Source organism: Bos indicus x Bos taurus, chromosome 16, assembly GCF_003369695.1.
Source record: "Bos indicus x Bos taurus breed Angus x Brahman F1 hybrid chromosome 16, Bos_hybrid_MaternalHap_v2.0, whole genome shotgun sequence".
NCBI classification, from domain to species: domain Eukaryota; kingdom Metazoa; phylum Chordata; class Mammalia; order Artiodactyla; family Bovidae; genus Bos; species Bos indicus x Bos taurus.
Window position 1 is genome coordinate 40,849,801 of NC_040091.1, and position 25,606 is coordinate 40,875,406.

General features: G+C 54.1%; 1 protein-coding gene across 1 annotated transcript in view; it reads right to left on the bottom strand.

Annotated features, from left to right (window-relative positions):
* The window catches only part of TNFRSF1B (TNF receptor superfamily member 1B), a 35,296-nt gene extending 17,181 nt beyond the window's left edge, over positions 1–18,115 (bottom strand). The window contains exons 1-2 of the mRNA XM_027564859.1: positions 17,964–18,115; positions 695–794 (exon numbers count right to left, since the gene is read on the bottom strand). Of these exons, the coding sequence (XP_027420660.1) occupies positions 695–794; positions 17,964–18,041 (178 nt within the window). The 5' untranslated portion in view covers positions 18,042–18,115. The remainder of the gene's footprint in view (positions 1–694; positions 795–17,963) is intronic.
* Between the last annotated feature and the right edge of the window lie 7,491 nt (positions 18,116–25,606).

Below are 25,606 nucleotides of genomic sequence, written 5' to 3' on the forward strand. Positions count from 1 at the left end.
ATGAGGGTGAGGACTTTGCCTGCCCTGCTCTCTGTCATGTTCCCAGCATTCAGTGCCTGACACTTAGCAGATGCTTTATAAACATTACAGGGATGAATATATAAACAAACGAGTAGATGGACAGCCCTCAGAGTTGGGCTGCCTGGCTCTCTCAACTGGGATTAGGCCTCAGGTCCACCACCTATGAAATGGGCAGCAGTCACTGATTTAATCAAATATGCACTGAGCACCTCTATGTGTCAGGTGTTGCTCCAGGTGCTGGGGATTCAGCAAAGAACAAGCCACACAGTCCCTGTTCTAAGTAGCACACAGTGGGGGCTATAGAGGAGATCCAGGCCATGATCACAGTATAAAAAGAGCTGCTGCCATGGGGGCTGCCAAGGGCCAGTAGGAGCTCAAAAGTAGAGCCCAATCTGGCCAGGCAGTGTGGGCAAGCTTCCTGAAGTAGGGGGCCATCAGAGGTCTAAAGGATCAATGGGAGCACACCCAGGGAAGGCAGAGAGAACGACATGTGCAATGGCCCAGAAGCAAGAGCGATCGTGGGGGTCGATTCATGTAACCAGAGGGAGCTCAGTAAGAGTCTAGGGCCATGACCCTAACCCCCTAAGCCCCGAACACACTGACTCTCTTCAGGGCACCGGCACCCAGGGACCCAGCCAGGCTGAGGGCGAGGGCCCCAGCGGCCACCCCTTACCTGGTGGACATTTGCTGCAGCACATCTGGATCTTCTGGTTGTAGTATTCTTGCTGCCGGCATGAGCTTCCAGGCTCTGGGATGTAGGGGGTAAACACAGCCTGGAAGGAGGAAGGGAAGGACAGACATCAGCGTGGACTCCCACATCCCCATCTGTGCCCGGCAAGTGTTTGCCTTTCTCCCTCCTGGAGTTCTATCCATGTGGGGACTTCTCCCTTTGGTGAGGGGGGCAGATAAAGGTAAAAGAGATGCCTTCTTTAACCTCCCCTTCACCCCACTCAGCGTAGCACACTCATGTCTGCAGGCAGAGACACCAAGGCAGCTGGCCAGAGGGTAGGGCTGGCTCCTAACCCTACACTCGGCAGATGTGAGGCCCTGAAGCCTCCCAGAAGGTGGTGGCCTCGGTCACAGAGAACCATAGTGCTCAGTCGTTCAGTTGTGTCCCACTCTTCTGCAACTGCATGGACTTAGCCCACCAGGCTCCCCTGTCCACGGGATTCTCCAGGCAAGAATACTGGAGTGGGTTGCCATTTCCTTCTCCAAGGAATCACAGAGCTCAGCACAAAGTGCCCATGCCTAGGTTCTGCCCTCTTTCTTCCTGCACCTGGTAATCATCCCTTCGTCCTTCCAGCTGAGTACTGCCTCCTCCGGGAAGCCTTCCCTGACTCCCCCAGGCTGATTCAGGTTCCTCCTGCTCTGGGCTCTCTTTAAACACTGAATATGCCCCCTTCTGGCAATCATCTCATTGGGCTGCAATGAGGTACCTTCTTGTCCTCCCAGCCTGCTCTGATGCCTGTGCGTACACGTGTGTATACCCATACGTGTGTGCGCGCGCGCACACACACACACAGAGTCCTGGTGCTTCTCCCTTTCCTGTTTGGTCCTGAAGCAAAGCTCCTTCTCAGGGCTCCTCCCACTTATTAGAGGTGGCTGGGGGACTGCATGGCACTGCATGTTTCCAAAGCACCTTGGAAGGGTCTATTATAATGCCAACTCCCTCCCCAACAAAGGGTCAGCGCCCAGGGGTGGACCCAGAAAGCTGTACTGTGAAAAAAAAAAGAAAACCTGCCCAAGTGATTCTGATGCTCCACAGCTGAGCAAACCTGACTGGCACACAGGCTGGAGCAAGATGACCGGGGGTGGGTCAGGGCGGAGAGCAGTGATCAAAGGCTGCGAGAGCCCCAAAACCACAGAATTGTGCTGCCCGCAGCCCTCTTCACTCCAACATTCACCTGTGCATTCACTGCATGGAATGGGAGGGCTGGTCTGTCCCCGCCATACCCCTCACTGCAGCCTGCTGTTCTTCCGGCTCAGACTGAACACCCCAGGCAGCAGCCTCCCCCATGAGAAAGGGAGGAGCCACAGCTCCTTCCCTCCAGCCCCCTGTCCCCCATGGGGGTGGGCACAGGTCTCAAGGACCCTGCACCCAGTGGGCTTCCTCCCTACAAGTACTTTCAGTGTAACTAGGGGAGCCCCTCACCCCTGCAGGCCCTGAGAGCCACAGGCCCTGCAGCTTCTAGCGGGGAAGGACTCCTCCCCAAGATGCAGCCCAGGGAGGCCTGCCCTCCCTGGGGGAGGATTTCCTGTCAGGGCCCAGAGGATCTGACGGGAAAGGGCCCTGCTGCGGCCAAGTCTGGTCTCTCTCTCCACCCACAGGGCAAGGGTTCCGGGACAAAAGCAGGCAGCTGGACCCCCTGGGCCCCCAGGTCACTGCCCAGAGTGGCCTCCCTGAGGCCTCTCATCCCAGGTCTTTTCCTGTCTGAATCTTGCTATGAAAGATTTTCCCTACACTTCCTCTTGCCTCTCTGACTCCAGCCTGAGCGGGCAGAGGAGGTCAGCTCTCCTTTAAGTCATCTTGATGCCTGTTTATCCTCTTGGACAAAAAAAAAAAAAAATTACTGCCATGTCATGGCTAAACAATGAGGAACAGAAAGCCCCTTGCAGAGCGGGACAAAAGGTCACTCCCTCCATTGCCCTGCTCACTAGAGCAGAGGCCAGGCCAAAGCACAGCCCTGCAAGTTGGGCCTCAGGTCAGCAAAGCAGCTGTAAAAGCTGAGGGTCCTTGGAGGCCCCCAGAACATGGTGAGCAGCCTCTGGGAAACTTAGGGCTATGCAAGCTTCCAGTTCTTTTGTCTAGGGTTGGGGAGGCTCAGAGCCACACAACATCCACACACAGGAGAGCCTGATTGACATTTTAAAATGAGGAAATGAATTGGCTAGTACTGGATTCACTCAGCATGCTTAGCAGACCTGACCTTTCAAAATACTGTGTCCCCGAGTAAAAACCTGGACCTCACTGATGAGGATCAACCACCCATTTAACAGGTGGGTGACCTGTGACCGTGTGTGTGTGTGTGTGTGTGTGTGTGTGTGTTTAGGGGGAGATTGGAGAAGACAGATGATGAATGGATGATGGATGGAGGGATGATGGATAGATAGATAAGAGAGGGAGAGATGATGATAGAGGGAAGGAAGGAAGGAGGAAGGAGAACGAGAAGGAAGAAAAGAAGGATGAATCTAACATCCAATGTGTAAGGCACATCTGATTGTACCCATTTCACAGATGGGAAAATGGAGACAGAAGCAAACCCACCTCCCGGGGTTTCCCAAAGGAAATGCCAGGGCCTGGCTGGTGGCAGGACTGTGCACAAGGGGCCATTAGGGCCCACACTCCATCCACCTCAGGCCTCAGAGCAGCTTCACATCGGGGTCTGCAGCTCCATCTCCTCTACGTCCCAGGAGCAACTGCACATGCTCCACCCACAGAGAGACTCCTCCCCAACACTTCACAGATGCTCCAGAGGTGAAGTGATGCACCCAAGGCCACATGCCCGCCACCCCCAACCTGCCTCCCTTCTCTTGGGGGGCCCAAGCTCCGCTTTCCTGGACACAGACCCAAGACTCCAAGCACCACCCAAACCCTCTCCCACCATGTGCCTCCATCACTCCTCCAGGTTCTCAGCTTTTTGACATGAAAAAACTGGATACTCATTAGGAACTATTTGTCAGGCCTGGCTGTAGGCACTTTTTAAGATCCCACTCCCACCCTTTAGCAGGTGTGTGCCCATTTCACAGCTCAGGGAGATGCAGTCACATGTCTGAGGTTTGGGAGGGGAGAGGTGGAGATCCGATGTGACCCTTGCTGTGGTCCCACTGGAGAAATCTTTGGTCCCCTCCTCAGGACAGCTGAAGGGGCCAGCTCCCGGGATCTGCCCTCTGCCCTGAGTCACCACCGTGCCACCAGCTCCTGTTCATCCACCTTCATGCTGAGCAGAGCCTGAAGCACTGGCTCACGTGGGCGCTGGCTCATGTGGGCGCTGGCTCACATGGGCACTCTCTCTCTCTCAGTCCTTCTCTTTCTCTCTCTCACACACACACACCAGTGCAGGGGACCTCCCTCAGCTTCAGGCCAACATCCTCTGACTTCAGCTCTGAGCTGGTTTCCCAGGTGACCACGCAGGAACCTCAGAAGAGCCAGTCTCCGGCAGCAGGCAGGGACCTCCAGCATCTGAGACTGGGCGCTGCTCAGACCTGCCTGAGTCACCGGGCTTCTGATCTCTCAGGAGCAAGCAGGAGCAAGGCCACCAAACGCTCAAAGGTAAGAGTCTGTGAGCAGGGAGGGCTGGCCCCGCTAATCCACGGTTCTGCCAGGTGCTAGAGGGACACGTGGGAGCCAATGATGAGGGGAACAGGACCCAGAAGTGGGGGCAGGATGGAGGCACAGCAGCTCAGGATGGACTGAGCTGGAACCTTAGAGATCATCTCAGACAACCTCCCATTTAGTGGTGGAGAAAGACGTGGGCCAAGGAGGAAACGTTCATTCGTTCAACAAGCACATGGCACGCAGGTGGTTCTAGGTGGCGGGCACTCAGCATCAAACACATGCAAGTCCCTGCCCCAGGAAGTTGGGCTCTAGTGGGGGAGACACAGACATGCACGGAGGAAAATGGGAAGTGGTAGCAGGAGCTAAGAAGGGAAAAGCAAGGCGAGACGAGGGGCTCCAGCGAGGACGTGCTCCGTGTGTTCCATGCAGCCAGGGGGCCAGGCAGCAAGACTACGGTGGACGGGGCGAGGGCGCTAGGAGACAGATACAGCAGCACCTGGTCCTGAAAGTCTGCCTCGTGCAGAGCTGTTCACATGCATTACTGTCCCTCTGACTCCTCAGCCCAGCGCTGTGAGGTCAGTACTATTATTATTCCCAAGCCACGGATGAGAAAACTGAGCCTCAAAGAGGTCTCTTAACTTCCAGCCATGTGTTTCTTCCCCACCCCAGGAAGACTGGATCTTAACCCTCCCTGCCACAGGGCCCACCCCAAAGGTATTCCCTCCCCCACTCAGGCAGCTCCCCTACTCTGGGTGGTAACAGGTTTCTCTGTGCCTCAGTTTCCTCATCTGTAAAACGGCTGTGTGGCCTAGTTGAGGTTCTAAGCTCTTTCCAGCTCTGGCTTTTTTTTTTTTTTTAACTTTTTATTTATTTTTGGCTATGCAGGGTCTTTGTTGCTACACAAGCTTTTTCCTCTAGTGTGGCAAGCAGGGACCACTCTCTAGATGTGGTATGTGGGCTTCTTATTGCAGTGGCTTCTCTTGTTGCAGATCACGGGTTCTAGGGCCCTCGGGCTTCAGCAGATGCAGCATGTGGGCTCAGCAGTTGCGGCTCCCGGACTCTAGAGCACAGGCTCACTAGTTATGACACACAAGCTTAGTTACTCTGAGGCATGTGGAATCTTCCTAGACCAGGGATCGAGCCCATGTCTCCTGCATTGGCAGGCGGATTCTTTACCATTGAGCCACAGGGAAGCCCTAGCTCTGCTTTCTTAAAGATGGGTGTCAAAAAGCTCAGCCTCTTCCCAAGACCTCAGGAGGATGGGGTGGATGGGTGGGCCACCCATGTGAGAGATGGAAAAACTGAACGATCTGGGATGTAGGGGCTGGGATATCAGGCAAGACTGAGGGCTGGGAGGTGGGCTTCCCAGCCCAGCTCTGTCCCTCAAACTCTCTCCCAGGTGAGGACAGCTTGAGCATGTGGCCTCTGGAAGGAGGGGAGTTGGAGATGTCCATCCTCCCAGGCACACAGACACCTAGCATCACAGGAGTAATAGTGGCCTCAGTTCAGAGGGTCTGGATGCATGAGCTGGTCCTAGGAGCATCACTTACTCTCTCTGAGCCTCAACACTGTCATCTGTAAAATGCTGACATAACACCTTGCCTGTCTCCTCCTCCCTGGATTATCATAGGCATACAGGTCAGGGGGTCTTAACTGGGGTCCATCATCTTCTCCCAGACTCCCAGGAGACCCAGGGGAAACTCTGAGGGTCTGCACACAGTGTGGACTTGTGTCAGATGGCATGTTGGAAGTGGGCACTCTCTGCCTTGGTTTCAGCTGAGATCAGGCAAGGCAAGGACAAGTTGTTGGAAGCAGGCTACCCAGTTCGGGTGAAGTGCTGGGCAGCCCATGTGGGCTTCCTTCCCTCCTAGAAGGGAAGTCTGGGGAAGTAGACCTGTGACCCTTGGAATTTTGTGGTCACCCTCAGGCTGGCCCTGGCCCATTCCTCAAGAAGCCTAAGATCAGGAGACCATGGCAGGTCAGCTGTGGGACAGTGGAGTGAGCCTCCTTGGGGCAGAGGGAGGAGAAGGCAGGCTCGATGTAGGTGGCCTCCAAGGGCCATTACTCAAGAGGACCTCACCTGGAGCAGTGAGGGGACCCCAAAATAAAGAGTTTGGGCAAGTGGCCAAAGCCCAGGGGCCCATTAAGTGGCCAGAGGACAGTGTCCAGGCTAAGGGACAGGGATGTGGCTGTGAGTCCTTGAAAGGAGGCGAGCTACAGAGGTGTGCAGGAGGGCGAAGCTAGAGAAGGACCAGACTTAGCTGGTGAGTGAGGCATGAATTCTCTCCACTCTGCTCCCTCCCCTCCCTACTCCTTCCCACTCTCACCCTAGAGGACCAGAAATGGCAGCTAGCCGGGCCTGAGGAGGGAGACCAGGGCAAGACGGGCAATGCACTGTGGCCCACCCAGCAACATCAGGGCCAGGGCACCAGGCAGGTCCCTCTGATTCTGGAGCCTGAGTCAGCGCGCTCTTTTGGGGAACTGGGCAACCCTGTACCAGCTGACTTCCTGCCTCCCTGCTCCCTGAACAAGACTCTGTAGGCACCCCAAGGTGGGGGCCCCCAGCTCCTTCTCCTATTTATAAATAGACTGTGAGAGGGGAAGGCAGAGAAGGACAGGCCTTGGGGAAGAGGAAGAAGAGGCTGCCACCAAGACTGTGTCATCTGAAAGCACAAAATCTACAGACACTCGGCCCTTCCTGCCAGCATACTGATGCAGCATTGTGGGGGTCTCCAAGCCTTCTTGATTTTCTGGAGACCCCCCCCCCACCCTAAATGCCAGTACCCTTGCGAAGGGGTCTGACTCCCAGCCTCCCCCGGGAGCATCCCTGGGCACAGTGAGACCAGGAAGAGGACGTGATGGGGGAGGAAGCCACGGAGGAAGCTTCAGGCTTGCAGAGTAGCACATGCCCCTCAAAACTTCTCTTTTTCACAGAGCAGGAAGAACAAGAGGCTGTTCAGACCCAGGAGAAACACCTACTGTGTGCAGACAGTGCTGGGGACATTCCCAGGCACTATTTAATCTCTGAACCAACACAATGAGGTCAGCATCACCCCATTTTAGAGATGCAGAAACAGAGGCTTCCAGAGATTTGATACCATGTCTGGGACCATGCAGCTAAGAAGAAGCAGACAGGAGCTAGTCTCAGCCACACCTCCCTCAGTGTCCTCAGATAGTCTGAGCCCCGGCATCTTCTCTTGCTGCCTCATTTTACAGAGGAGGGGCCCAGAGAGGGAGAGTGACTCTCCAGAGAACACACAGTGAGCAAGGCAAAAGGGTCTCCAGGGTCCCAGGGCAGACAGCACAGCCTGGGGAACAGAGGAAGTATCTGCCCCAGGACCCAGGGATCTGCGCACAGATGGAAACCGGTTTCAACCAATAAAGAAACCATATCATTTCCATGGCAGGTCCCTGGGGGCCTCGATGCACAGTGAGACACGGCAGAGCCATTTGGGCCTAGATCTTAGGGGATGCTCAGGAGCCCCGCGGACTTCGGGGTGCAGCCTACAGGGCGGTGACGCTGGAGCCAGGCAGTGGAGGCTCGTCTGCCGTCACGGAGACACGGGGCACCTGCGTCAGGAGGACCGACCACATCACAGGCGGCGGCCCTGGGTGACACATCCCACTCCTGGCCCACTGCCTGTGATGTCGCGTTAGAAGTGAGCTGGGGGCAGACAGGAAGCCCAGGCTGGTATCCGGTTCTTGGGGCCACGCTTTGTGCTAAGCACCAGGGTAGAAAGATACCAGGGTGTGGTCCCTGCCTCTAAGGAACCCTCAGTCTAGTTGCAGAAAGCACCCCCAACCCTTTCCATCCCCCCAACACACACCCCCCAGGACAGGCCATATCACCTCCTCAATCTCTCTCGGCCCCGCCTTCAGCATCTCTCTGCCACCTACAACCTCCTTACTCTTTCTTGGTCCCCAGGCTTTCCAGACAGACCCGATGTCACCTTCCTACGCCAAGTCTGGCCCGAGCTCAATGTTCTCAGCCTGGTGTCTGGGGGTCACTGCCCAGGCCATGACAATATCTCCTACCCAGTCTTCACCCCGCACTGTCCCCTCTGGCTCCCTCCCCGTCTTCCATGCCCCTTCCTGCTGCTCCCTCTGCCCCAGGATCCTGCCCACCCCCAGTGCAGGGCCAACTCTTGGGCTTCTTTCAAGAGTCCTCTCCACTAGTCAGGCCTAAAAATCAGGTCTCTTTAACTGCCAAGCCTACTATATCAACACTACTCAGACTTTTCCACCAAAGGATACCTTGATGGAAAAGAAAGAAAAGTAATCTAAGGAAGGGGTTCAAATATGCTGGCTCTAACAAGATGAAATTTTTAAGTCTTATGTTTTACCATGAAACTTTTCTACGTCATGCCATAATATATATGTTTGTTTTTTGGTTTTTTAAAATTTTTATTGGAGAACAGTTGATTTACAGCACTGTGTTAGCTATAGATTAGTTTTAATGTGAAAATAATGCTTTTCCTCAAAATTGTAAAGTAAAATTGACACTCCAGGAAAAAAAAAGTCCTCTCCACTATCAGATTCTCAAGGAAACCTTCTCTGGGGGTCAGAGGTTCCCTGAGGGCTCCAGTGACAACCTGGGTTTATCTCTCTACTGCCCAGACCACTTCTTGGTTAAATTATTTGTTTCCCTGTATCTTCCCACTATGTCTGCACCCTCTAGTGTGAGCTCTGAGCAAGATATCAGATTTCTGTCCCAGCCCTGTCACTCACCAGCCTCAGTTTCACCATCTCTGAAATGGGAACAAAAGCAGTGCCCGCCTCATGGGACTGTTATGATTCACTGGGCCAAGGCGTGTGGAGTGCTCAGCACTGTGCCCAGCAGCAGTAAAAACTGAGCATTACTCGTTAGGTTTTTATTACTCATGGCTCTACGCCCAGCCCGGCGCACAGCCCACAGTGGGGTGGGGTGTGGGAAGGGTGGACCTAATAGATGCTGAATTGTTTAACAGAAGCAAAAGTTTTCGTTTCCCATTAGCTGAAATGAGCTGGGGCTACAGCATGAGAACTGGGCAGGAAATGGGCATATATGTAGAGAGAGAGGGTGGCGTCCTCAGGCTGGCAGAGCCCCTCATGGCTGCTGCAACCACTGTGACATCCAGGTGGTAGTTTAAGCTGGGCTTGGAGGGAGCCATCTGGGGTGGACTCTTGGCTCTGCCTCTAGTGAGCTGAGAGCCTGAGCCCAGAGCCTAACTTCTGTGCCTTGACTGACTTTCCTATCAAATGGGGATGATACTGATGACCCCTCCCCTGGTGGCCTCAAGGACAAACGTCACTGGGGGCAAATGATGCACTAGACCCTTGCCTGGCACCAACGAAGCACCCACTGGCCGTCAGTCCTAGCTCAGGGTTCACTGTACTCTCCCAGTCGTCAAAGGGAAGTGACAGAGGGGCGGGTCCCTTTTCTCCCCACCTCACCACAGAGAGGAAAACCAAACCAGGGAGAAGGTCCCGAGGTCCTGGCAGCAGAGGCAAGCAAAGCAGGCCCCCAGAAGTCCTGCCCCTCTGCCAATGGTGGGGCTCATCATATTTCATACCGGAGATGCTCAGGCCAGCCCTACCCAGGCTTAGGGCCACCCCAGCGGCGGCCACCGTGACTGAAGCCAGGCTCACCTGAGGCTGACCACGAGAGCTCCAGGAACACAGGGGGCTGACATGGTCCACAGTCAGGTTTCAGGGGAACGGTTAAGGCCAGAGAGGCCTCATGTTGCAGGATGAGGTGGGGAGGGCCAGCTCCCCTTCCTCCCCAGTCCTCGGCCTCCACCCTAGGTCTTAGTCCAACCCAAAGCCCACCTCCTCCCTGAAGACTTCGATTCTTCCTTCCTGTTCTGCTGCCACTCCATCAGCCCAGAGTTCTTGCCTAAACTATAGTAACAGCCTGTCCTTCCCTTGAGGCCTGAGTGATCTTCCTAATACACCCTCTGCTCTGGTCACTCCCTTACCCAAAAACTCTCGGTGGCTCCCAGTTGCCTCAACTCCTGATTCAAAATGAATGTGGTAGCTGAAAGCATGGACACTGGGATAAGGATGCCTGACTTTGAATCCAGACTCCTTACTGGAGGGAAGCATCAAAGGTGTTTTGCTTTTTTTTCCCCAATAAATGAGGCTTAAAAACCTCAGTATATACCTCAAGGGACATCTGTGAAAATTAAATGAGATAACACATGTAAAGTGCTTAGTAAATACTCCAAAAATTATAGCTGATACAATGTTTAAATTTTTAAATTTTGTACAGTTGATCCTGAATAGCCTATAGCCTCGGGCTTCCCTAGTGGCTCAGCAATAAAGCATTCGCCTTCAAGAAAGGAGATGCAGGTTTGATACCTGGGTCAGGAAGATCCCCTGAAGAAGGAAACGGCAACCCACTCCAGTATTCTTGCTTGGGAAATCTCATGGACAGAGGAGGCTGGTGGGTTATAGTTCATGGGAGTCACAAGAGTTGGACACGACTAAGTGACTAAACCACCAGGAGTTTATAGCCTCAAGTACCATCACTGAGTCTAACAAGGCTGTTGCTTAATTGAGGATGGTCTAGCCACTGTTCCCTGCTATCCATCCTCCAACTATCCACTCAGCCCAATCTTGCCCACCCTCCAGGGCTCAGCTTTTAGAAAGATCCCATGTGGTCACTGCAGGAAGAGGAATGTGGGGGACAGAGTCAGGAAGGTGACAAGAAAAGATGGGAGGGACCAAGGGGCCAGGTCAGGAAGACATGGGGTGATGGAGGAGGGGAGAGAGGATAGGGGATCATGACATGAGGTGGGAGATGGGGGCTTGAGAGAGCCAGGAGGACAGGACAGGAAGCAGCAGGACTGGGGGCTTGTGAATGCAGAGCAGGAAGGGACAGGCTCACCAGGGACAACCTGAATGAACCTGGAGCCTCTGCGCATGCGTGACAGACAGACGCAGGACTCTGGGTCGGCAGGAGAGGGCAGGGAGGGGTGCCCTGGATGCTGGCAGGGGTCCTGCTAACTGAAGCCACATGCTGGGGCCCTTCCTCAAGAGTCACTGTCAAGTCCAGACCTTGGATTTGAGCAGGAGCCTAACGGAAGCCAGAGTGGCAGGCCACCTCCTGCCCAAAGTCACCGACCCTCCCCACCATCTCCCCTCTTCCCCATCTAACAGTCAGCACTGAAGGACTCTAGAGAGGGATTGAGCCAGGTGTGCTGGTCTCCGCTGAGGGTCGGAGAGGAGAAGAGAACTGGCCAAGCCCTCTGAAACTGGAGGCCAAGCCATGGCTGGGCCCAGGACCCCCACTCCCGCTCCACGCTCTGCTCACTTTCACAGTCTCGGGCATCTCTCCTGAACGGCACTGGAGAAGGTTTTCTGCGAATGCCTGGAAGATGCCTGTCCACAGCCTCCCTGCCCCAACTCCCTCCCTGAGCCACTCTCACCCTCCAGCCCACTCAATTCCCTGAACCTGTGGCCACATCAGCCATACCCACCACAGGGCCGGGCTCAGATGGAAACAGACAGGTGGGCTGCTGTCTGGACGGCAGAGGAAAACAAAAGTCCCTGGGGATTTCTGCCCCATCTTCAGTCAGAGCACTAAATCAACCTAGGGTCCCGGCTCCGAAGCCGGGGATGGACCAGCAATTTGCTGGCCAAAGGGATCCACCTGTGTCCCTCGAAGTCACCCTGGGCTGCCAACTGTTCCCACACATGCCCACTCAGTGTCTGCTCCCAAGAGTAGGAGGGTAGCTGGTCTGCCCGGGGCCAGGGAGGTGAGCTCTGCAGCCTCATGGGCTAGCTAACAGGTCTTGTTCTAGTAACACAAGGTGGTTTTGTGATCCTCAACCTCCGCAGGCAACAACCGAGATGCAGCCTGTTCCAAGCCCTCCTCCCCTGCAAAGAGGACACAGAAGCTGAGAGGTCGGGCGATCTGACACGATCAACACCAGGGCAGAGACAGAGCTGGGGCCTCCTGGACAGCTGCCCTGCCCCAACCACCTCCCCCAGCATTGCTCAAACTTGGGGCAGTCGGAAATCAACTCCTGCAAACCCCTCTCCGTGAACAGACACTTCCTCTTCCTGTGCACGCACCTCGAGAGCCCCAAACCACAGTGATGTCACCACCACCTGTGACCTCACGACGTGACACGGTGGAAACTGTGGGCTCCAGAGTCCCAACCCCACAATTGGCATCTCAGCAGAGGGGTGCTCATGTCCAAAGTCTGGGGACTCAGAGCCGGGGGGTGGCTGTGCAGAGGCATCGCAAGGACAAAGGCTTCTGCAAGGAACGCCCTCTCCCCACTCAAGGCTTCCCTTTACCTGCAGGTTCCCAGGCAGCAGGTCCACAGTGATGCCCACGGCACAGACTTTCATCCCCGAAGTGCCTGAACATTAAGAGGGGCTAACTAGGTCGTAAGGGGTAGGGAGGTGAGAAACCCATGAAGCCTACTCTGCCTGAGGGTTGTGCATCTTGTCTTGGCTGCAAGCTGACCAGCAGCCTTGATGCTACTGCGGCCTGAGTCAGGGAAATCATTCCAGCCAAAGCAAGTGGGATTGAGGTCAGCAAGAAGAGAGATTGAGAAGCAGAGATATTAATGGTGGGGAGGGAAGAACTCTCCTTCCTGGGAAAACTCTTAAACCTCCTCACCCCCAGTCTGTGGCCTGTGTCAAGCACAAAGCTGATGCTTCTCCAGCACTCCAAGAGTGTGTTAGGATCAGTGCTGTTAGGTTTTATAGAGATAGGGGTGCTTAGGCCCAGAGAGGCTAAGTAACCCGATCAAGGTCACATAGTGAACTGGTACTTCAGTGCACAGATGGAAACTCTGGTCTCCTGGCCCCCAGGCCAGTGCTCCTTTATCAGGGCCCTGCTACCTCAGAAGCCACTTGGAGAATGGCAGTCGTGGACAGCATGACCGTAGAAGAGCCTTCACAGGGCTTCCCATTCTCAGGGTTACAAGTAAACAGAATCTTCCAGATTGCAGAGGTCAGAGATGGAAGAGATTTTAAAGGCAGTCTGGAGTCATCCCATGCCCATCTTGCTGATGGTGAGAAAGTCGAGGCCTTCTGCATCCTCTCCGCAGCAAGGTTATAAGACTCCCCTATTCTATGCCCCATGTCCCCCTTGTTCACCCTCAAATGAGATCCAGCACCTGTCACTCACTGAAAGGAGTAGGGGGTGGGGAGGATTTCCTGACCCCATAGCATTTGCCACCGGGCTCCTGAGGCCAGGCAGTTGGGCAGGTGGTGTGAGGAGCCCCAGGAAGGGAGTCTTGAGCAGGAAGCATAGCTAGAAGGCGGGCAGGAGGGAAACTGTTCTTTCTGGGCAGGAGCTCTGGGCACATGGAGGTCTGCCATCCCTCCCACGGGATCCTGGGAATCTGACTCCACGGGGACTCCCAGGTCCAGCAAAGCCACAGATGCTCTAACAACTGCCAATGGCTGCACAACTTAGAAAGCACTTTTTAATCCTGACAACCAGCCAGAGAGGTGGGGGATCATTCCCATTTTACAGATGGGAATACAAAGGCAGGCGTCCATAGATGGACAGATACGTCAAGGTCACACAGTCTATAAACAGCAAAGTAACAGGTGAGCCAAGGTCTGTCCACCTCTGAGGCCGGGGCCCTTCTGCTAAGTCATCAATATTGCTTTCGTGGGGCCTGATGGGATGTCCGGAAGCAGGAGTCACAGCATCTCTGCTTTGTTCCTGTTTCCCTTGGTAGCACCCCTCTCTCTATCCTAAACCCCTGGCTTCCCTCCCTGCTTGCTTCCGGGCAAATCACATGCTTCCTGGGTTCCTGAGTCACTGCCAGTGGGTGGCCCTGTCACGAGCCGAGAGGGGGATGTGGGCGGGTGAGCACTTTGGGGAGAGCACTGCTAGCCTCAGCAGACCTAGCAGAGGAAAAGCCCAGAGAATCACCCCAGAGAGGAGACGAACTGGAGCCCAGCCCCGCCTGCCACCACTGGCTCTTCAAACTCAGCCATCTCATTCAAAACACAGGGTCATTACAAAGGTCAGAGGAATATTTTCGGACATTAAGTTAATATTTTTTAGCACTAATTACATGTCAGCCAGTGTTCTAAGCCAGTGATTCTCAACTGGGGTAATTTCTCCCCCAGGGGACATTTTGCAGTATCTGGAGACATTTTTTTTTCTTTTTTTGGCTGAGCCTCACAGCAGGCAAAAGTCACCCCGCCGGGGATCAGACCTGCGCCTCCCGCAGTGTAAGCGCAGTCTTAACCACTGGACCACCAGGGAAACCCTATCGGAATATTTCCAACTGTCACAACTGAAGGGTGAGTGCTGCTGGCATCTAGAGGGTAGAGGTCAAGGACGTTGCTAAACATCCTAAAACTCAGAGGACAACTCCCATAGAACCACCTAGCCCAAATGTCAAGAGCACTGAGAATGAGAAATCCTCTTCTAGGCTATGAGTCTACAGTAGTGAACAAGTCCCTGCCCACACCTGACTTAACATTCGAGTAGAAAGACACAATGCAAGTGAAAGAAATTTAATAGGCCAGGAGTGTTATATAAAAAAACAAAGCAGATTATGGGAGCGAGAGTATCTGGAGGGGAGTTTGTATGTAAGTTGGCCAGAAAAGGCACCCCTGAGAAGAATTCATTTGAGCAGAAGGAAGTACGGGAATGAGACCACAGGAGAACACTGGAAGCATTCAAGGTAAAGGGGAAGCAAGTGCAAAGGGCTTCAGGCAGGTGTGTGTGTCACACATTTGAACAACAGAAAAGCAGCCAGCATTGTATAAAGCTAGAACTAAGCTGATATGTAGAGCTGAAGGTAACACACACGCAAACACCCAACGGATGGCAGTACAACTCTCCCCCTCCATTCTTCGTGGTTACTCCTCCAGGAAGCCCTGATGGTCAAGACCGTAAATGTCTCCCAGCCCTGGAAAAGAAGAGTGTTCCAGGAGCCACTGGGCCAGGCCCCAGGACCAGTGAGGGCCGCATCCTCAGCCAGCAAGCAGGTTCCCCTCTGGGATCTCAGACAGGGGCAAAGGGACATCCTAGGACAGCAGGTACCCTGGATCACCCATCGCCACCAAAGGCTGATATCTCTAGGCCAAGCTGGGGGCCCCCAACCTCTCCCCTAATTCAAGCTGGCCCCAAGCAAATAATAATAATAATAATAAGGCAAACAGAGACCCCTCAGCCTCAGGACTTCCAGGGGAAGGTAGGTCACCCAGCAGGTAGAGGTCCCCTCAGCCCCCTCCCAGCAACAACAGAAAGCTAGACAGCTGGGGTCCTGCCCACCCCCATCAGTCGGCACCAATCACCCACCTAACCTGTCAGCTTTACTGGCATTTCTTTGTTGAATGAATGAATGACTAGATGAATGAATGATGCATTTCACACCAGCTGGCATATACAGCTTTTAAAGGAAGCAAAAACCCAGCTGGCAAAGTGATTCTCCTGCACCTGCAGTCAGTTCAAGTCTCCTTGGGGCTCTTTCTGCAACTCCCTCTGTTACACCCAATATAATTGGACATCACTGAGTGCCAGGGACCCGACTGGGGGCAGGAGGGGGACATAGGCACAGGGAGAGTAGAGTGAGAAGGGCTTTGGAATCAGAGAGACCTGTATTCAAATCTCCTCACCCCCTACCCTCCAGTTCTACAATCCTGGGAAATGCCGTAACCTCTCGGAGACTCAGTTTCCACATCTCTAAATGGGAAGACCCCCTTTTAGGAGCTGCTATAAGGAAGGTTTCAGCAAGATTCTGCAATTAAATTCAAAGCCTAGTACCTGGCACTCAGTGGGTATTCGAAAAAAAGGTGTTGTGGTGGTGCTAATAATACGGAGAAAGATTGCACAGAACCTGTCCTCAAGGAACATTCCATCTACTGAGGTGGATAAAACACCAGATTAAAAAATAGAATGACGTCTCTCCGCAAGGGAGATGAAGGGCTGGGAGTTCTAAAAGCAGTTCATCAAATTCAACTGGGAAACTCAGGAAAGGCTTTGGGATAGGGATAGGGGGAAATGTGTAAAAGACCCTGAAGGATGGGGTAGGGGTTACCATGGAGAGGGGACAGCACGGAGTGTGAAGATACACAACGACCATGAAATACCCAGATGCCTCACTCGCCCTGGCCTGAGACACAGGGGCAGCAGGTCGGGTGGAGGGGAGAGCAGTTTCTGCCTTGGCTACTGGGGGCCTTTTGCTTCTCAGGCAAGGAGAGAGGTGCTCTACTTTGAGGATGGTTGCCCCAGCGATGAGACAATCCTGGGAAGGAGGGAACAAGCTGATATGGGAGCAGGTCACAGGGGAGGGAAGCGAGAGACTCAGGCAAAGCCCTCTAACAACTCCAGGACGAGTGGCCACTGTCCGGAAGGGAAGCCCCACGCCCTTTCCCCCCAGGAGCTCCCATGATCCAGTTTTGGTGAGGCAGACAATGCCCCTAGTCTTGGTACCCTGCAGGCAGGCTGGGGACCACAGCCATGGGCATCCATACTCAGGTCTCAGAGTTGGGACTCTCCTGACCTCCTCTGTTTACACAACAATCTCTGGGGCAGCAACCCGCCCCCACACCAAATGTGAGTCAGTTCTGATCTGACAGCCTCCATCCTCTGCCCTGGAGAACTGGACTCTAAGGTATCTTTAGCCTTAGCCTGTGAGTCACCTCACATGAGTCAATACCACCTCCTACTTTCTTCCCTGGTAAAGATGTCCAGACGGGTCAGTATACACCCATCCATAAGATCGTGAGAAGGGGTGAAGGCACACCTGCTCATTTGCCAAGAAGGGAAAGGAAGAGATGTCCTTTTTAAGGGAAGAGCACCCTCCCATGCCCTTCTATGAAATACAAGGAGTTTGCTGAGCCTCAGTTTTCCTTCTCTGCAAAATGGAGCCATTCAGTCTTACCAGCCACAAAGGGCAAAGGAGGAGCAGTCCTCTGCACACTCTCCCTTGCTGTCTGGTGAGTGCAGTCAGTACTGAATAACAGCTCTGAGGTCTCTGCTCTCTCTGTTTTCCTGGAGCCCCTTAGAGATCATGTCAGTCTTGACAACCAGCCCAGAAGTCCACCCTTGTCCCCAGATCCTCAGGGAAGTCAGACCAGGGGAACTCTAGGACAGCATCTTCCTGACAGGGCAGACTCTGAAGTGGGGTCTGGGCAAAGGTCTTGGAAGACAGCCCATAGTCTGAATGTGCCCTTATTAAGCACTTACTGCACACCTGCCCTATTCTTTTAGAGGCACAGCCCCAGTATTTCTAAGAAAAAATAAAAGCATTGCCCAGAAGAGGAGGAAGTCTTCTGAAGAAGGTGCCGGGCATCTGCAGTGGGGACAGCGCCCCAGTACAGTTCACCGCCTACCCTCACCCCAAACCCACCCTGGGGAAGGCAGGGGTCGCAGGGGTAACGGGAGCTGGGGTCCAGAGTCTGTCTGGGATCTGTCCAGAGCCCGCTGGCTGGCCACCAACGCCCTGGGCTGCGCTGACGGAGGGACCAGGGTGCGATCCCCGACCGCGGTGTCCAGAGTTCCAGACCTCGGACCTCGGGCGCACGTGTGACAAACCCGAGGTCCCCTTAAGGTCTCCAAAGGCGCGCGCGTCTGATCCTGTTTCCACGGCCCGGAGTCCAGCTCCTGTGTCAGGGCACCCCGGGGGCGGGGGACGCGCGCCAACCCGGGGGTGGGTGGGATGCCGCCTCCCGCGGGGGCGCGCGAGTCACCTACCTGGGCGGGCACGGCGCGGCCCGCGGCCCAGAACTGCAGACCGACCGCCAGCGCGGCCCAGAAGGCGGTGGGCGCCATAGGTGCGGGCGGGTTGGCCAAGCCCTCGCGCCCTTGAGCGTCCGCTCCCGCTCCGCTGCCTCGGTGCCTCTGACTGAAAGCGAAAGCCGGTGCGCGGCCCCAGACAGGCCGGGGGGCGGGACCGCGCACGGACACACCTCCTTGCCCTCCTCCTGCACCCGCCCCCCGCCGGCCGCCCTGCACCACAGCCCGGACACTCACCGGAGTTTGCCCGCCTCGGCGCTGGGTTCGGACCTCCAGCGCCAGCCACTCCCCGCCCGCCGAGACCCTGCAATCTCCTTCTAACATCCCCTCCTGTTAGAATCAAGCTTCCCAGAGGTGGCGCGGGAAACCCTCACGGGAGACAGGCTCCTACCAGGCTTGTGGTTGCCCCAAGGCTTTGCCTGCCGACCTGCCCTCGTCCACCTACCCCTCCCACCCGCGTCAGGCTCTCCACTCTCGTGGAGGAGTGGGGCACAATTGGGGGAAAATATCGCACAAAACTGACACGAGCTCAGCTAGGGGCGTCCTAGATTATTCGCTCATTTAGACTTTAGAGTCGGCCCACCTGAGTCTGAATCTCTGCATTAACCTCAAAGAGATAGTCTGAAGATTGAAAGTTATGGAGTAAACATACTATAGTATGTATTGGACTTCCCTCGTGGCTCAGCGGTAAAGAATCTGCCTGGCAATGCAGGAGACGCAAGAGACGTTCAGGTTCAATCCCTGTGTTAGGAAGATCCCCTAGAGAGGAAATGGCAACCCACTCCAGTATTCCTGCGGTATTCTTGTTCCATGGACAGAAGGACCCTGGCAGGCTACAGTCCATGGGGTTGCATACAGTCCCTCAGGACTGAGCAACTATATATATATTATATATTCATGTAAATTTATAATGTAAGTATCTAAGTAACTTAGTAAGCTCTGTGTGCATATTAGCTGTTACTTCTATTCTTCATCTGCTCGTTTATCCTTAAACATTCTTCATATCCTCCTCAGAGTGAGCCTGGCCCTTCCCTGACCTCCTTGAGTCCCCAGTCCTGGTAGCAAACGAGTAAACAGAGACTGGGACAGAAAACTGTCCAGGAAGCTGTGGGGGCCCAGAGGGGCCTGGCCCAGGCCAAGGGCCACAAAGGCTGGTTTCCCTGGAGTTTACATCTGAGCATCCATTCTAGCTGCCACTCTGAGTGCCAGGGCTTCTAATACCAGGACCAGCCCTAAGTGACGAAAAAGTTCCACTAGCCCCAGGAGTCCTTGCCCCTAGCACACAGGGTATTTCGGCAGGGGCAGGGTGGGCAGGACTTTATTCTCTTCCCTGACTGCCCCAAGACAGGGGACCCCCTGCTCTGGCCACCAACCCCAGGGATGGTAAGGATGATGCTTCTAAGCATTGAGTGAGAAACTGGGAAGTGACCCTTGGGGGATGGAAAATCCCACCTCCTGATCAGGAGACTGGGAAATTACCTGGTTCCCACACATTTCTGAGACATGGGCCACGCTGAGGACGAGGCTAGCATAGCCCACAACATTAACTCTGTAGAGAGGGTCAGCCTCTAAAACTGGCATGAAGATTTCTTCTGGCCCTTACAAGTCTTGTCTGGGAGCAGTTTGAAGGACTTCCTTATCCCTGAGAGAGAGCCAAGACCAGGAGTGGAGTGACACCTCCGTGGATGTCCCCTGCACACCCCAAATCCAGTGGGTCCCCCTGACTCATTCCCTCCAAGAGCTCCCCATGCCAGGGAGCAGTACCACCACCACCCCCCCAACCTCCAGGGATCCCACCTTCCAACTCAACTCTACCAGCTGGACTCCAAGAGGTGGATGACAGCCAACCCAACAGGAAAGCAAACCCTTTATCTAGTGATCCTATGAAAGTGAAAGTGTTAGTCGCTCCCTCGTGTCCGACTCTTTGTGACCCCGTGCACTGTAGCTCACCATACTCCTCTGTCCATGGAATTCTCCAGGCAAGAATACTGGAGTAGGTTGCCATTCTCTTCTCCAGGGGATCTTCCTGACCCAGGAATCGAACCCAGGCCTCCTGCATTGCACGTGGGTTCTTTGCCATCTGAGCCACCAGGAAACTTAAGGCTGGGCTATACAAGGTACTTAATACAGAGGAATTGGTTATAAAGATGTTAGAGAAATTAAAAGAATTAAGGGGAAGGGATACTATTCCAAGCTTAGCAACTACAAGAAGCCACCACCATCTCTGGGGCCAAAAGTGGCATTACCAAAGCCAGGAGCTGGGGCATCTAGAGTCATCTGGGAACATGGCAGAGACAGAGTCACTGTTAGAGACAGGGCATGAGCAGAGGGTCCTGGCTTCCCCCATCCTCTCACCCTCCAGTCGCCCACCAGTGCCTCCCATTGGCCAAATTTAAAATAGGAGCCATTTAGGAAAGGAACCTGAGAGATGTAGTTTGTTGAGATCATCCCACTGCAATGGAAATTAAAAGATGCTTGCTCCTTGGAAAGAAAGCTATGACAAACCTAGGCAGCATATTAAAAAGGATAGACATCATTTTGCCAACAGAAGTCCATATAGTCAAAGCTATGGTTTTTCTAGTAGTCATGTCACAGACATGACAGTTGGACCCTAAAGAAGGCTGAGCACTGAAGAATTGATGCTTTCAAACTGTGGTGCTGGAGAAGACCCTTGAGAGTCTCTTGGACTGCAAGAACAAACCAGTCAAACCTCAAGGAAATCAATCCTGAATACTTATTGGAAATACTGTTGCTCTAATACTTTGGCCACCTGATGTGAAGAGTCAACTCATTGGAAAAGACTCTGATGCTGGGAAAGATTGAGGGAAAAGGAGAAGGGGCAGCAGAGGATGAGATGATGAGATGGTTAGATAGCATCACCGACTCAATGGACAGGAATTTGGGCAAACTCCGGGAGATTTTGAAAGACAGGGAAGCCTGGCATGCTACAGTCCATGGGGTCACAAAGAGTTGGACACAACTTAGCGACTGAACAACAACAACACTACAATGGGGGTGGGGTGGGAGTAGGGGCTTGATAGCAGGGCCTGGAGCTGAGCATAGGCAGATAACCGGTGAGGGTCTAAGGAGAAAGTCTCACTCCTTCTTAGGTTTGTTCTGGGGACCTATTCTTTCTGCATGGAATCCTGGGCAAGTCTTGGAGCTTTTCCAGGCACTTCCAGGCAAGTCACCAGATGAGTCCAATCCTGCCCTGGGGACTTGACAGAGTTGCAGTCTCTTATCTAGGGTGGAGCTTCTCCCTTTGTCTAACTGAACCCTGGCTGGAACCTGCCTAGGAGTGGGAGGACCCAACGACTTCTCTCTTGACCCTGCCAAGCGTGTTGTGGAGAAAGGTTTTGGAAGCAAAGGGCGCAGTGTTTCATGGCAGCTAGAATTACCACCAACACCACCACCACCACCCCACACATAAACACACTGGGGCCTCTGGGAGGCAGTTTCTGGCTCATTCTCTCTTGGGGCACTCTTGCAGGTTTCTAGGAGACCTGTTTACTGATTGCTCTGGCCATAGCTCCCCAGCACCAGAGATGCTTGAGTCTCCTGCTGACCACAGCTTACCATATCCCCCTTTTCCCCTACATGAGTGGTGGTCTCCAGGCTTCTCCTGCCCAAGGCTCCTCCCCACAGGAAGTGCTATGGGTCAGAGATGACCCAAGGGTGGTTTTCTCCCTGGAGCCCACGGTTGTTGCCCCTTCGCCCTACACTGGAGCAGCTTGGCTCCCACCCATGCACCCTGTCTCATCCCAGCTCTGCTACCTTAGGCCCTTCCAGCCACAGGCTCCAACTCACATCATCATCTTGATCAGGCATCTGCTGTGTGCCAGACCCGGGGTTCTGGGTGCTTAGTAGTACACAAGCAATAATAGTCTCCCATCAGGGGCTTCCCTGGTGGCTCAATGATAAAGAATCTGCCTGCCAACACAGGAGACACAGGGTTCAATCTCTAATTCGGGAAGATCCAACATACCACGGAGCAACTAAGCCCATGCGCCACAACTACTGAGCCTGTGCACTAGAGCCTGGGAGCTCTAACTACTGAGTCCACGTGCCGCAACTTCTGAAGCCCACATGCCCTGCAGCCCCTGCTCTGCAACAAGAGAAACTACAACAATAAGCTTGCACAATCCTACTAGAGAATAGTTCCCACTCTCCACAACTAGAGAAAAACCCTCCCAGCAATGAAGACTCATCACCGCCAAAAATAAATAAATAAAACAGTCTCCTATCAGTCTTCTGGTCCCTAAACGCCAGCAATGTCAAGCTCTTAGAGTGGGCCTGGTACCCCTCCTGCTTGCCTGGAGGTAAGGGGAAGCACCCTCCCCTCTCCCTTGAGAGGCAGCAGGGGGCACTCATCACCATAGTGACTCCTTCCCCCTGCCCCCGCCCCACCCCCAATCCTTTCTCTTGGCTTCTCCAACCGGACATCTTGTTTCAGCAGTGGGTAGGCAATGGCCGATTTCTGCATTTGACATTCAGTCTCTTAGCGTGACCTGTATTGGTCCAGGACTCTCTTTTCCAGATGGGGTTTTGATCTTAGAACCCAGCATATTGTACATGCCATTGGTACATTCACGACAGCATGGGAGGCGCCTGGAATACCCTGCCAACTGAATCACTTGGCCCCTCTCCTCCTGCCCCACAGCCTGGCCCTGGCTTTGACTTTGGCCATTTTTCACTTGTGATGCTCTGATGGCCTCCAAACCAATCCCCTGGCCTTCAGGCTCTGTCCCTCTCTTCCATTAGCCAGAGTGTGGCCAGGGTCAGCTGTCAAAAGCATAAGGCAGTCATATAATTCCCTCTAGTCTAGTCATTCCCAACCAAGGGGTGATTTTGCCCCCTCCTTTAGAGGACATTTGGCAATGCCTGGAGACATTTTGGGTTGTCTCCATTGCAGGGGGCAGGGACTACTCGTATCTTGTGGCTAGAGACCAAAATGGAGCTACTAAATACCCTACTATGCACAGCACAGCCCCCTGCAATGGTGTTTTCCATAACAGAGAGTCTTCCAGGCCCAAATGTTGGTAGTGGTGAAGCTGAAAACCAGTGCAACCCATGGCTCCCTGCAGCAGAATTGAGCTCAGCCTCCTTGGTGAGATGCTGGAGACCTTCACATCCTGGTCCAGCCTGCCTACCAGATGGATCTCTTGCACCATGACCCCCATCTCCACACTGGACTCTAACCACCCTGGACTCCCTAAAGAATCCTGAGTTCCCACCTCCATGCCTCTGTCCACCTGGGTCCCTTTGCCTGGGATGTTTTTCCCTCCTGTTTGCTGGATGATCACCTATTTGTCCTTCAAGTCAAAGCACAGCTCTCTCTTCTTGGTGAGACTTGCCCTTAACCACACCCCACCAAGCCAAGCAGGGTTTGGTCCTTCCACAGACCTTTAGCATGACACTCACTTGGGTATGGTTAGCCGCTTACATGTCTCCTCTCCTTTCTTAGTAATTGTGATACTAGTAGTTATTAGAAGTCTTCTCTGGGCCAGATGAATTACACATGTTGTTTTGCAACAGAGAGGTCCAGCTTATATGGCCAGTAAGGGGTACTTTCTGTATCTCTCTGTCTCCTACATGAGTGGTGGCCTCCTGCCTTCCACCCAGGGCTTGCTCCCTGTAGCAAGCACTATGGATCAGAGAGGACCCAAGACTGGCTTCCTCCTAGGAGCCCACCCTTGCCCTTCACCCTATACCTGAAGCAGCCCAGCTCACACCCATGCACCCTGGCTCACTCCAGCTCTAGCACCTCAGACACATCCAGCCATAGGCTCCAACCTGTGTTGTGACTTGTATGAAGCACCTGCTGCGTGCAGCCCTAGGGAGCTGGGCGCTGAGGGTGGAAGCAGATGAGCATCTCCATCAGTCTTGTGGTCCCTAATCGCCTGCCATGTCAAGCACGGGGATTGAAACACATAGCCAAGGAGCTCTGCTCAGCTGACTGCCTCTCACTGCTGGACTGTGTGATCCTCAAGGGCAGAGCAACTTGGTCACAGTCCCCTCTATTTCCCCAGTGGCCAGGTGATACCTGGAGTGGGGGCTCAGTACAGTTGAAGTAGATGAAGGCTGCAAACAGGATGAGCGTGTGCAGGAGACAAGAGAAGGGTGAAGAAGTAAGTCAGCAAATGAACGGTTGAGTGATTGTCGGGGTCGATGCCCCAGAATCCAGTCCAGTCCAGTCACTCCCAGGCCCTGTGCACTCAACCAGGTCTACCAGACCATGTACCTCAGAGACCCCTAGCCCCACAAGGCAGAAAAACTCCACTTGCTCCTCGGTAAAGGGTGGCAGGCTGGTTTCCAGAACACAGAACCATGGCCCTCTGGTCCCCAGATCAGGGGCAGCATGTGCAGTGTCTGAACCCTGGGGCTCCCTGGAGCTTCCCCCACTTCCCAGTGCAGCCAGTAGCTCTCAGAAAGCCCCCAGCCATCTTGCACACACCACCCCAGAAAGCCAATGCCTGTGTTTCACAAGCTGTATAGAGGAAGGCTCAGCCCAGCAGGCATCATGCATGAGAACAGCCAGCTTGTCCACCAATATTTATTGAGCACCTACTGTGTACTGGGTGTTTGCATTTGGAGGAACAGCTCTGCAGCTTCAGCCAGCAGCAAGAGGTGCTATTAGAAGGCATAGGTGGTCAGGGTGTTTCAGAAGGTATTGCTGAGGGTAGGCTTGGAGGGGTGGTTTACACTACGGGGGAGTTCTCAGAATTGGCCTTCAGTGGGACTTGGTCTGGGGCGGGTTCCACTGGGATCTTGTCTTAGCAGGACCCCACTGCCAGCCTCACCCAGTTTGGCCCACAGACCGAGCAGGCGACCTTTTCTCTTATGCCACTGTCCTGCTACCTCAGCGCCCTGGATGCTCAGGGCCAGCCCCTTGATGACTCATGTCCCAAAATCTCAAAAAGGAAGTAGCACTGGGGTGAGCCACAGCTCTGCAACTGCCTCCTCTCGATGTCGAGGCCTCCCACCTGCCTTCCCGCCTACCTCAGGGCCACATCTTGGCGGGGACAGGGGTGAAGCTGGCCAGACCAAGCTGGGGGCTGGGGACACTGCTCCCCTCCCCATTTCCTCCTGAAGAAGAGGAGGGCAGCTGTCCCTCCCCATGACCCTCAAAGAAGACCCCAGGCAATTTGGAGAAGGGAGCCCACAGGCCTCCTCCTTCCCCTGCTCCACCACAACATCCCTGTTCTGAGTGGCCTCTTCCCAGGAATCGGTCCCCAGATTGACCCCAAACCTTTTAAAGACCCTGAGTTTCTAAGCCCAGCAGGTGGAGGCCAGCTCAGACTTGGGGGAATTTCCATCCTAGCCCCCACCCTGTGTGAGGGCCTAGAACATCTAGAACATGAGGGGGCTGGATTAGATCAGGGCACGGGAGGCAGGCTGCTTTTAGCCTAAAGGCCAGCTCAGCTTGGTGATAGCTGCCTAGGGCTTCATGTTGAAAAGGATTCTTTTAAATTAATTAATTAATTTGGCTGCACCAAGTCTTGGTTGTGGCGTGCAGGATCTTTTAGTTGCAGCGTGTGGGACCTAGTTCCCCGGCCAGGAATCAAACCTAGGCCCTCGGCATTGGCAGTGTGCAGTCTTAG